This window comes from Xenopus tropicalis, chromosome 7 (genome assembly GCF_000004195.4).
Source record: "Xenopus tropicalis strain Nigerian chromosome 7, UCB_Xtro_10.0, whole genome shotgun sequence".
NCBI classification, from domain to species: domain Eukaryota; kingdom Metazoa; phylum Chordata; class Amphibia; order Anura; family Pipidae; genus Xenopus; species Xenopus tropicalis.
In genome coordinates this window covers 50,774,547-50,788,045 of record NC_030683.2, presented here as the reverse complement: position 1 = coordinate 50,788,045, position 13,499 = coordinate 50,774,547, and the positions used below count along the sequence as shown (strand labels likewise).

Below are 13,499 nucleotides of genomic sequence, written 5' to 3'. Positions count from 1 at the left end.
GTAGGTATAATGAGCCACGCAGAGCAGGTAGGCAAAGTCACTGTAGTTTATATCTCACTAGACTGACAAGTAACAGAACACATCTCTGGAAGCAAAGGAGGAGCAGCTATTACAGCCTTGCAAACTGGTACTGATGATTAACTTTAGGTTTGTATATCATTTTTACCTAATGTCTATGTTTCCTTTGTGCTCATAAAGTGAGAAATAGTAGTTTAGGTTGACCTTAAATATGGTGCAGCACAAATGAATTAAACCAAAGATTCAATCAATGTCTCCTAACCAGTTAGGTGTCTGGTGTGATTGCAAGGGCTCCTTGATTTGAGTAATGGACTGTTACCTGACTGGTGCATGATCTTACTTTATGGCTTACAAACACAAATTTGTTTAAAAACACATCTAATCTAAGAGAAAGAACACTATACAAGATTGTCAAATGGATTTTATTAGAGTTACTGGTCTGGTTGAGCTGTGCAAAGAGCCTATAAAGAGCTGACTGTTCACCTAGGTCCGGTGCTGTCCTAGGCACCAGACCTAATCCATCCCCCTTCTGACAATAGGTGCATGTACAGACAGTAGCCACAGAGACAGCTTTGGCTTTGAGTTAAGCAGCAATTATCTGGTAGTCCTACCATATAGGCACCCAAGGCTCACCTACCCTATATGCTAAATATGGCCATGTTTATGGTTCTGGTACAAAGAATGGCGGCTGGTGAAAGAAAGTAATGCTGGCAAGATGGATTATTGAAGGGCAGCTTTTTAAAGACTAGAATGATTCCCAGTTTGATCTTTTTCTTGAAATCATTAAAACCTAAACGCACAGGTAATATTTTACCAGGTGATGATAATTCGGCCACTATGTTTCTGAATATTGCATGAAAGAAAATGTCTATAGACACAGAAAAAACATATAGATAACTATGCAAAGAAATGGCCACTGTGTGGGCTACTGCTGGTTAGTATCTGCAGCACTGTATTGGCTTGTTTGACTACGTTGCTATTGATGTGTGCACACATCTTCTCCAGAGTCTGTTTCATGTTGACTAATTCCATGTCTCTTCTTAGAACATCTAAAAATGAAAAGGGAATTATATATTTTTAGATGACTAATGAAGAAATAATTTATGTAATCTACCAAGAGAAATATATTTTGTCAGGATTATATATTTTAATATGGTAAGAGAAAAAGTTAATTCAGTGGCGGTTTTAGTTAATTACTGAATTTAATATCACTTCATGCATAACCTCTGTATATGTACACTTCATACTCATTCATATATTATGTGATAAGGGCAGATGAGCGCAAAGTTATTGTATATGCACAATTTAGGTAATGATTTTCAGTTGGCTTGGGTTATTTTGCTTTGACTTTCTCTAGGCTAACCTCAAGAATAACAATGTGACTATGAAGATTTTCATTCATCCAGGTCATGGTATATCTAGTATAAATAAATCTAAAGCTTTAAGATTAAGATTAATTTATACTAGATACTCAAGAATAACAGTTTCAGTGTTAAAGACTTGAGCAAATCTAACCTTCAGATGATTTTTCACCATAACTTGTTAGAAGATACTATAATCTCCTGTGATGCTGCCCCCTGCACACACCTTTCCTGTGCTGCAGGGGATCCGGGGGGGGGTGCAATTGCAATCTCTGCACTAGAAGAGCTAAATAATGGTTTAATAACTGGGAATTCAGCTTTTAAAGTTGCCAGGAATGTTTTTTTGCCTAACTTGTGGGCCACTGCCACCTGAGGTGAGTTTCTCCGCTACTTGCATCATGGCAGCAATGCCTCTGCTCATTCATAAGGCTTTCTGCACCAGCCCTGACACAGGACTTATAGGGTAGATACATAACAGCTGTTTCAGATAGCTCCCAACTGATATCTAACATTGGGCATTGTTTTTTCTGGTTCTAAAACAATATAATCCTTCAATGATATACGTAAGATAATGGCAAACAGATATAACACAACAGGCTAAAGGTGGCCATACATGTGAAGGTCCCCTCATTTGGTGAGGTCACTAAATGAGCAGATCTTTTACCAATATGCCCACATTGAGGTGGGCAATATTGGATTGATCAGATCGTTTGGCCCAAGTGCGGGATACAGGACTGCAGGATGAGGACAATATCAACACACAAAATGAGCTCCTTGTCCCAACAGGATTCTTAACCCTGCCTGACCAACATCTGGCCAATCTTCAGCCAGATATCAGTTGGGTAGGCTGGTCTGAGGGTCCTATACACAGGCTGATAAACTGCCAGGCAGTCAGCAAATTTTATCAGGTCATATATAACCACCTTAAAGGTTAGTGTTTCTAATCTGCATTGTAATTTAGCCCAAGCAGAACAAACTAGTCCTGATTCTCTGTAGCCAAGCAATGTATATCTGAACTAAATACTAAACAGATCATCATCATATCAGTTCCTGATTAATTCCTCTTTGCTCTTTCACAATTAAAACAACTACATATTGTGTAGAGCTTTATATTTGTGTTGAACAGCAATTTGCATACAAGCAGGTTGAGTATGGAATTTAACATGTGTAGAGATCGTAACATAAAAAAACGTTAATTCTGTATGGTGCATCCTTGAACTGCCCTCAGGAAACCTGATGCATTGTTCAAAAATAACTATAACATAAAGGAGCAAAACAGGAATCTGCTCAGGAAAGAAGGAAGTCAGAGCTGTTAAGTTAACAATATAAAAGAACGCAGAAGCAGTTAAATACAGCAGAATCATTTATCTATTATATTTGCCAGGGGTTGCTATTAAAAGCTCCCATGGCAAAGTCGTGATGCTGTCTTGCACTGAAGTGATTTTAAGGCAGAGAACTACCCAGATTATTAAATAAATAAACCTCCGGGGCTGATTTACAAACATAGATGCACAGGTGTAACTACAGTAGCCATCAGTTAGCAATTCATTTTGAACAGTCTACTACAAGCTGGAAATATAAGCAAAGAACTGACTGGTCACTACTGACCACTGCATTAGCACAATTCAGCACCTGTTCATAAATAAGCCCTCCTGCATATAAAATGCCAAATACAGTATGCATATGATTGATACCTGAGTCAAGGAGGCTGCACAGCAGACCCAATGAATTGTACTTCACCTCTGGACCCATTGACTCATCCTCCAGAATATTATGTAAAATAGATACCAACTCAGACTCCTTAAACTCCTCTTCTACTAGCTCTGCAGATAAAGCAAAAAAACATTTTTATTGAGAATAATACCAATTGTGTTAATTAACGACACCTATTAATTTGCTGAAGAATACATGATAAGGTGTCCATTACAAAAGAAAATATGTAACAGTTCTATGAAGCATTTCATAAATGTCCTATAATAAAGTCGCATGAAAACATAAAATATGAACACAGAAAATAAATGAGGCAATTTTGCCTGGAGCGTGCACAGTATCTTTGTCATAAAACTTAGTTTACACAGGCTTAAAATATGATATGAGTAAAAGATGGAATTTATGATTTATTATTTGAATATGGTTCATGTTAATTAAAGGAAACAAAATGATATTAAAGGAAAACTATACCACCAGAATGAATACTTAACCAACAGAGTTTATATTATGATAAGTGACCTATTAAAGAATCTCGCCAAACTGGAATATATATATCAGTAAACATTGCCCTTTAACATCCTTTCCCTTGATCCACCATTTAGTGATGGGCTGTGTGCTCCTAAGAGATCACATGACCAGAAATAATACAGCTCTAACTGTAACAGGAAGTAGTGTGGAAGCAAAAGGCAGAACTCTGGCTATTCATTGGCTGTTGTGTCCTAGCATGTATGTGTGCCTTGATTTGTTTGTGTGCACTGTGAATCCTATGATCCCAGGAGGTGGCCCTTAATTCATAAAATGGCAATTTTCTATTTAGGAGTACCCAATAGCGCATCCTACTAAAAAAGTATATTTTTATGAAAATGGTTTATTTAGATGAAGCAGGGGTTTACATATGAGCTTGTTTATGCAATATATTTTTATAGAGACCTACATTGTTTGGGGGTATAGTTTTCCTTTAACAGCAAAATGCTAATCCAATGAAATGATTTGATTATGCCTGGATATTTATCATAACCACTGATGCTGGTGTACCCCTTATACTTATCAATAAACTGTGTTATTTGATTGCCTCTTATGCAATATGATTGCCTCTTATGGAGCAAGCCAGAACTTTTCAACAAGGTTGGCCTTCTAAACCTCCAACTACCTTTACTGGCTTTGCAGCACTCTGAAAAAGAATGCATGCTCCTATTATCTGTCGTTTGTGCCACAGCAGCTGCACTGAAATATGTGTAATAAATGCTAAGCAAAAACTGTGTACAAGAACAGAAACAATTCTCATGGGTAGAAGGGCACAGCAAGTGTCTGGTTCAAGGTACCACATACAGCTCAGTACATACTAAATGCCCAGGGCTGCTCCTGCAGTGCTTCAGCTTATTTCAAAGCTAACAGAACCATTGTGTGCACTAGTAACTTGCCTGGAATTGCCCTTTTTAAGGAATGAGGGACATGATTGCTAAAGGGGGTTGGTAATATTTGAATGCAAGGCAGACAGAGAGACTCATGGGCATTTATTCCAATGCATTATCTCCAGATGGAGTGCAGAACAGCCTAAAATGTAAACATTATGCCAACAAAGATTTTCTGGAATAATAATAATGTAGTTCTCTATGAGCAATCTGTTCATTTTGTCCCACAGGTAATTAGTACCTAGGTTAATTGCAGATGCAATGGCCAGAGCAATGAGGGCTTCATTCTGCATAATAGCATGTTCACTGGTTGTCATAGTTACCAAGTGCTTTAATCCTTTAGCCTGATGAACTGCTTTCACTACATCCTGTCGAAAAGAAGGAATAGAATTAGACATCTGTAGGATACTCAGGTGCTTCAAACCTTCACAATGAAACAAAGTGAGATGGTGGTGTTACATGACTCAGCAGCCTAAGGGCTCTGGCACACGGGGAGATTAGTCGCCCGCGACAAATCTCCCTGTTCGCGGGCAACTAATCTCCCCGAGTTGCCATCAGTTGCCATCCCACCGGCGAAAATGTAAGTCGCCGGTGGGATGGCACACGCGGCGGCGCGATTTCAGCAAATCGCCGAAAATGCCTCGCGAGGCAACTTCGGCGATTTGCCGAAATCGCTTGTGCAGCGTGTGCCAACCCACCGGCAACTTACATTTTCGCCGGTGGGATGGCAATTCGGAGAGATTAGTCGCGGGCGACTAATCTCCCCGTGTGCCAGAGCCCTAAGAGTGTAGTTGGAAAATAATTATGTGTCAAATGCAGAGTATCATGGTTTCCTTTTTAATCTATGGAATCAGGTATGTTTATGTGTTATTATTGTATTTGTGGTAGTTCATTTACATAACCAGGTGAACAAATTCATGACAAAAAGGGGCTGCAGACAGGGGCTCCACATGCACCTTTTATCTTCTGAGACTCCTGCTTTCCTGTCATTCATGCTTCTTGATAAAGAGGGTTTGAATCAGTGGGCTTACAGCCTGTTAGCACAAAGCTTCCATACCAGAAAACACAATATATGAACACAGAAAAGAAATGAGGAAATTATGGCTGGAGCGTGCCTAGAGGCATGTAACCAATGCAGAAAGTTAGAAATGTGTCCCCAACGTAAAGGTAGTGGTAAACTGTTTTTAATTGTAATGTGTTTTTTTACCCCCAAAATAACTAATAACTTTAGTAACACTTAAGATTTTCTTTTGCTGCTGAATCTATGCAAAGGTCTCCATGGAAAGTCTAATACCATACCTGTGATTTGCTATAACGAAGGAGAGATGCCAGTAGCCTGTTAGCCTCTCCTCGTACACCAACATGATCTTTGGTTTCACACCACTGCACAAGTCTGGTCAACATCCTGGAATCCTGCCCCAATATCATGGCTGTGTCAGCTTCACAAAATAAAATTGCTAAAGGTTCATGTTAAATTTATCAGGTTAAGCACTAGTTATATGGTATAGAGATATATTTACATGATAATATGATTGAAAAAGGCTGCATTAGGCATCCCCCCACCCGTCCCTTCTTCGTTTTGATGCACAAGTAAAGGGGCACCAGAAAGTGCAGCCCACATTGGGGCCCTGCAGATGGTAAATACAGGCCTCCTGGCACTTTTCCCTGCACTCCACTTGGCCCTAAGCCTGAGGCGTAAGTGCTCTGTTGCAGGGCAGCATTAACTCCTATGATGCATAAAACAGCTTTTTAAAGAACTCCTGCTTTCTGGTAATTTAATCTGGGTGTTTGGCATAGAGACCAGGAATGATGGTATTAGGCTTTGATAAGTGAAATTAACTTTGAAACATCACATATTCCTTTTCTTCAAAGTATTCTGGAAAAAAATAAATCAAATTAAAGCTGGGCATATGCTGCCATGTCCACTTCTTATAAAAAGTCAGCGACGGGCCTACAGCTAAGAGAGCCCAAGGTTAACCTCCCCCCCCCACCACCATGGCTCACCCTTGGCACAAGAGGTGGGATTGGAGACTGCTTGCCTGCCTGCCCAATTTTGCTGCTTGCACCTCTACATTATATAAGTATGTTATTATCAATATTGTAGTGATGGTATTTGATTGATTGTCACTCAACTGTATTCGGTTTCTTATGTACCTTGCCCATCAGTCAGCATCCTCAGAGTCCCCAACAGTTTAAACTGCACTGGAGGCATCTCTGACCTCAAAAGCATCTGAATTCGGTCAGCAACGCCTTCCTTTAGCATCTGTACTTTATTCATCACTGGAAAAACAGGACACAAAACTTAGAAATGTATTTTTGCTATACGCATATATCATATAACCACACAAATCTGCATTACATTTGTTTTCTGTGTTCACGTGGTACATTTCAGGCTTTCTTTACTAATCGGTACAGGTCAAAATTGTAGAGAAAAGGGGTTGGGCACAGGGAGGGAGGAGAATGGTGAGGTCTAAAAGATTGGAGAAAATTAAATGAGGGCATTAAGAAGAGGGCAGAAATTAAAAAATTGCACAAGAAACAGAATATATATATATATATATATATATATATATAAAGGTGAGAAAGACTGGGAAGTGACAGTATCTCCTTATAATTTTCCTCTATAATGGCTTTTATTAGGGCCTAACACGAGTGTTTGCCTTTCGGTCCAAAGTTAGGAGTTCCTGGCTAGTATTTCCTTAGGGAAGTAAGAATCACTCTAATAAGTAGTCTAACACAACACTAGTACATTACTCCTGTGAGTAATCTTGGAATACGAATACTCTCCAACACAATTGTATCAACCTATAAATTGAAAGTGACCCTATTATAGTGTCACAAACCTTGCTCTCATACTTACATACTTACATAGGGTTGAAAAAAGACCAGAGTCCATCAAGTTCAACCCATCCAAGTAAACCCAGCACACACAACCCACACCTACCAATCTATACACTCACATACATAAACTATATAACGTACCCCCATTGTAAAAAAAAAATGTTCCAGAAAGTCATGTGACAAAAATGACATCGCTAGGAACCGATTATAATTGATGACATCACTAAGCACTATTATGATAATAATAAGAGTATAATTTACAGGATATTCATGGCTTATTCTGAGTGAACTGGCTGTTAGATTGAGGAAACACAAATATTAAGGAATAAGTTAACTTGTGTTATGTCCGGTTCCCTACATACACTATGGGGCACATTCATCAAAGTACGAATTCGAATCCCAAAATGGGAAAAATTCGGATTAGATACAATAATTTCTGATGATCGCAAATATCACGAAAATGCTTGAGAAAAAATCGTAATAGTCACGATCTGAAAGTCTGTGCATGATTTTGGAAGCCTCCCATAGGACTCAATGGCACTCTGCAGCTCCAACCCGGCCCAAGGAAAGTCTCCCATAGGGCTCAATGGCACTCTGCAGCTCCAACCCGGCCCAAGGAAATTCTCCCATAGGGCTCAATGGCACTCTGCAGCTCCAACCTGGCCCAAGGAAATTCTCCCATAGGACTCAATGGCACTCTGCAGCTCCAACCTGGCCCAAGGAAATTCTCCCATAGGACTCAATGGCACTCTGCAGCTCCAACCCGGCCCAAGGAAAGTCTCCCATAGGAATCAATGGCACTCTGCAGCTCCAACCTGGCCCAAGGAAATTCTCCCATAGGACTCAATGGCACTCTGCAGCTCCAACCTGGCCCAAGGAAAGTCACGATACCGAAGCTTGAATGAATCCAAAACGTTCGTACTCTGCGCGACAATAAAATTTTGTCGCAGAAAATACATACGACCAAATACCAATTTTTTGTATTTCGTACCTGTTGTAAACAAGTTTCGTATACTTTTACTGGGTTATCAGAAAAATTCAAAATCAATAGCCGATACATATCCCATTAAGTAATCTTGAAAAATCATTATGGAAATATTGGCATATATAGTATTATCGTGATATTAGAGCCCATTGCAATGTCATTAAATTGTAGACATAATACATTTATAAATAGAATAACATTCACGTATGCCAGTGACTATTGTATTCCTCCCTAACATTAGTTTTACGAACATTATAAACAAGCATTACTGATATTTTCCTTCGCTAGGGGTGAAATATCTTTAGGCAGAAGAGGATTCATTGTAAGCTCTCAAACACAGAAACCTTTGGCTGCTTGTCTTGCTGTGTTACTGTTTATTGCAGTGCTTGTCCCCCCCCTTCCCCCTTAAGTATTAAGAGAGCTGCAGAAAATCCTGACCCTTTATAAAACAAAGTATAATAATTATAACACATACACCACCAATGACCGTCTGTACTTCAGATATCATTTTACAGTAGATTTCCTTAGGCATAATACTGAGAACAGAGCTCTGTGACAAAGCTGTCAGAGATTTCGGGAATTATTTTTCTCGTTCACTGCATAAGGTTATTGATGGATCCATGGGCGTCCGCAGAAAATTTTCCAAGGGGGGGCAAGTAAGCTAGCATCATCCTGCAACAGATAAATATATATATATATATATTTTTTTTGCAGGATGATTCTAGGGGAGGCTAAATATGGCCCATACACAGACTGACCTACAGCTAATGTGACACTTAGTGGATTCGCTGCTGGCGTAAAAAGTTAACCTCCCAACTACCTCTTGCCGTTCCCACTGACTCCCAGGGATACTGTACAAAAGTGCGGGTGGGGGTGCTTTTTTTTTTTTACCCTAAAATGTTTAGTATTAGTAGTAAAAGTATTCATACGCGCACTTCTGTTAGGGGATCTGCAAACATTTGTGTTTGGGATCAGTTAGCTTAAAGGGGTAGTTCGCATTCGAATTCACTTTTATTTTTAATGGTTTTTCAGTTATTTAGCTTTTTGTTCAGCAGCTCTCCATTTGGTATTTCAGCAGCTATCTGGTTGCTAGGGTCTTATTTACCCTAGCAACCAGGTAGTGATTTAAACAAGAGATGGGAATATGAATAGTTAAGGGGCCTACTTGGAAAAATAAGTAATACAAAATTATAATAATAATAAAATTGTAGCCTCGCAGAGCAATATTTTTTGGCCCCCATTTGAAATCTGTATAGAGGCAGAAGAGAAAGGCAAATTATTCAAAAAAATTAATTAGGAAGACCAATTGCAAAGTTGCTAGGAATAGGCCATTTTATAACATACTAAAGGTTAACTTAAAAGTGAACCACCCCTTTAGATGTGTTTATGTTAGTTTTATAGCAAGAAAGGCAGTGGGTACTGACTCCCCATTATATACAGTGAGACGCAGTCCGTACTTACAAACCCAGCACATTATATGCCATGAGGAGCAGTGGGTACTGATGGCAGATATTCAGGCCCTGGCACTATAACACTGGCACTGATACACAACATTGGCCCCACTGTAACTTACTATAAATGAACAAAACAATGACAAAAAAAAAAAAATAGTAAGTGCAAAAAACAACAACACATATATAAACTCACAATGAGCTTTTTCAGAGGGAAAGAGTTAACTTACCCTCCATGTGTTAGGGTAGGGGATAGATTATAAATTAAACAATTTAATGTCAGCTAGTGATTCTTTAGAACTGTATAGTACCTGTGGGATGAAAACTGCAGCAAAAGTTGAGAGTTGGTTCTCAGGTAAAGTTACAGCTGCAGATTCATCTTTTCAGTCTTTATTTCTGTTTCCAGTTTGCAAAATCTCCCGATCCCTGTGTGCATCTGTGCTCTGATTGGTCAATTTTACTGTCTGTCAAGGAAGCTGTGCTCTGATTGGTGAATCCACAAGAAGAAAGATCCAATCGGAGCACAGCAAAAACGGGCTTGAGGGGAAAGTGCAGAAACGGAGTAAGGTTTTTGTTTTTTTTGCTACTTTTCCAGGGGGGGGCAAGTGCCCCCTCTTGCCCCCTTCTGTGGACGCCCATGGATGGATCACATTCCATCTGTCCTTCTGCTATGTTAGATATGATTGATGACTTGCATAAAACTTGCAGCATTTCCCAATTATGTGAGGAAAATCTCTTTTTGTGCTCTTGTTTCTATTCTCTCCAGTCTCTTAATAGATTTTGGGACTGTCAGACTCAGAGCTTTACAATTACTTAATCAGCTTTTATAATAATCAATACTTCAAATATTTATAATATTATTATTATTTAATAAAAGCTCTGTGTGAAGGAAACGACAAATATAATGTACAAATACAGTTCTGAAATTTTAACCAACATTTTTTTAAGGATAGTTTAGTTAATAATTTAATTTCTATTCTTCCATGCCACATAACTGTTCTATTTTAAGCTGTCCTCTTCATATAGAATCTGATTTCATGAGATCTCATCTATACATCTAGCTGTACATACCTATGGCTTGAAACCTATGGCTTAAAGGCAAATAAAAATTTTTTGCAGCAGAGTACCTAGGTGCCATCTTCTGTCCATTAGAAAATGCTTTGGGTCTCACCGCCGACACATGTACCCTGTATGAGCACAGTTAAACCTGATTCCCGGCTAGCCCCAACTGCGCATGCTCCTTTAGGGTCCATATCGGCTGTGAGACCCAAAGCATTTTCTAATAGACAGAAGATGGAACCTAGGTACTCTGCTGCACTGCACTGCTTTTTAAGATCAGGTTTTTAAATAGGGCCACTTTTTAATGTAATAGGCTGTGCAAGAAGGGAGAGGTAAAGGAGGCAATAGAGGGCAATTAAGGGGGGCTGTTCCTAGAGCAGTTTAGTTCTCCTTTAAGGCAAGCTTTGTATCACACCAAAATCTTGTGTATATGCTAGAATAGGGGACCTAAAACCCATACCCATGCACTGGTTACACAATTATAGACCGTGAGGAGCACATAAGGCATGCAAAAAAAGCTATCAGACAAGCTAAATATTGCAGACAGGGTGGTTTGTTGGCTTCAGTTTCCCACAGGCAACATGGGTGGGAAAGTACCCAAAAATACTAGTACCATGAAACTGCAGGACTTCCACCAACGCGTGCAAAAGAGAGCACTATAAGTGGGGCTGGTGAGGAATCACTGGCATTGGGTCCCAGGAGAGAAGTGGTCAAGCAGGGGATGCGTGACGTCACTTCTGCCCAGGCGTGCAGAAGAGCGCACTATTAGGTAGCGTGGCGGGGCTGGTGGGAGCGGGAATGGGAATCGCAATCGCTAGCAGATGGCTTGTGCAGGTCAGTCTTTTGTGTGGCTCAAAAAATGCATGTATTTCACCAGACTCAAGTATAAGCCGAGGGTGACTTTTTGAGCACATTTTTGCTGCTGAAAAACTTGGCTTATACTCGAGTATATACGGTATTCAATATTATATTAATATTAGTTTATTATTTAGATTTATTAGTGTTGTCTTTGCAGAGGTGTAAACGTATTCAGACCCTTCACCAATTTTCTCTTGACCAATAAAAATTCTTTAACCGAAATGTTCTTTTTATTTTATTTTTTTTAATTGATTAATAATATAAAAAAGTATTTTAAAAATAAATAAGGAATGTTGTTTGAAGATGCATTCAACCCTAGTGCTTTCATATTTTGAAGACTTATAGAAGAAGATCTCTGGCACATTAAAAATGTGTACCTCCAACATGACAGATAATAGCACAGTACACAGTATGTAAAACCTAAATGGTATTATATGCAAGGGGGTATAACAACTATACCTCTTTCATGCAGAAATTTGTCATCTGGAGAATGTAGTCAATTGTGTACCTGGTATGGCGAGATTCCGTAATGCACTAAGTGCAGCATGTTGAACAGCAACATCACCATTCTCCACATGCTGTTCTAGTAGGTCCAGTAGCTGGTGCACCACCCCCAGCTGTACCATACGGACACAGTTACTGTCTGATAAAAGGAGTCCAAAATTAACAGCACATAGAAATTTGACTGTTCATGCTTTACTGAGACATTTTGACAGGATGACAGAAAAATGCTTAATCGAGAACTAAAACTTAACAAAGAATTAGGGTAGAAATGCTGTACATTATGTTTTGGGGTCTATACAACCCCAAGTCCACCACCAGTCTTAAGCAGTGAAGATCTGTGCCATTTAATAATCAGCCCTGAAGCATCATCTTATATGACAGGCCAGCCTCATTTTCTGCTTGATAATTTGTGACAACCCTACATCTGCATGCATGTACATGAATAGCTGTGCATCATTCCTATTATAGAGAGGCTGAACCTTTTGGCTGGGTCAGTAGGCTCAGCTATATTCATTTTTACAGCTTAGTTCTCCTTTATTCGAGCTTAAAAGTAGTTTGACTAATACATGGTAGATTTTCTTAAAGCAAACAAATTAAAAACCATTTTAGGCACATTTTACATTGACAATTATTATTATCCTTAATTTATATATTACCAACATATCTTACACATTCATCTTTTTTATGCCTGAAAACACCAAAATGATGCATGATAGATATGTATATAATAGCTCATTATATTCTTCACATTTGTTCTCTACCATCTCATTCAGATGTCTCCAAGTTTATGTGACAAACTCTGTCACCACTTCAAATGGATCAAGCTTCTGAACAGATGTTAAATTTAATTCACTTGTGATCTGTCAGTGAAAGCAAAGACTTCTTAGGACATTCAAGCCTGACTGGTAAATCTCTCATCTTTAAGACTGAATCGCCCTGCAAAGAATTACTTTGGGAACATTACAATTCTTGTCTCTACACAATCAGTTTGGAAGTAATTTGCAAAACCCAGAGACCCATGGAAGCTATAAGAAAACAAAATGAAAAAGCCCAAATATAATTTGTGGTTTGTTTTCTACATTGATATTGCTTTGAATTATTTATTGCTGATGTAGATACTTTTATACGTTTATGAAAAGTGGTGAACACTTTAATTGAACTGGTGCAAAATCTAGAACTGGGTTTTCCTTGCATACCAGGATGTTGCTAGCCAATGGGCCAGAAAAAAAAAACTCAGGTGACATGATACAGTTAAACAATCAATTATCAAGTTTCCTGATACATGTGTGATCATTGCCAC

The 13,499-nt window shown here is 38.9% G+C and overlaps 1 protein-coding gene across 2 annotated transcripts in view; it reads right to left on the bottom strand.

Moving 5' to 3' along the window:
* Window positions 1–421: 421 nt before the first annotated feature.
* The window catches only part of LOC100496678 (rap1 GTPase-GDP dissociation stimulator 1), a 36,716-nt gene continuing 23,638 nt past the window's right edge, over window positions 422–13,499 (bottom strand). For both annotated transcript variants that reach the window (XM_031906266.1, XM_031906268.1), the window contains 6 exons: window positions 12,204–12,338; window positions 6,656–6,781; window positions 5,801–5,940; window positions 4,743–4,869; window positions 3,074–3,202; window positions 422–1,067 (listed from right to left, as the gene is read on the bottom strand). In XM_031906266.1, the coding sequence (XP_031762126.1) occupies window positions 916–1,067; window positions 3,074–3,202; window positions 4,743–4,869; window positions 5,801–5,940; window positions 6,656–6,781; window positions 12,204–12,338 (809 nt within the window). In that variant the 3' untranslated portion in view covers window positions 422–915. The remainder of the gene's footprint in view (window positions 1,068–3,073; window positions 3,203–4,742; window positions 4,870–5,800; window positions 5,941–6,655; window positions 6,782–12,203; window positions 12,339–13,499) is intronic.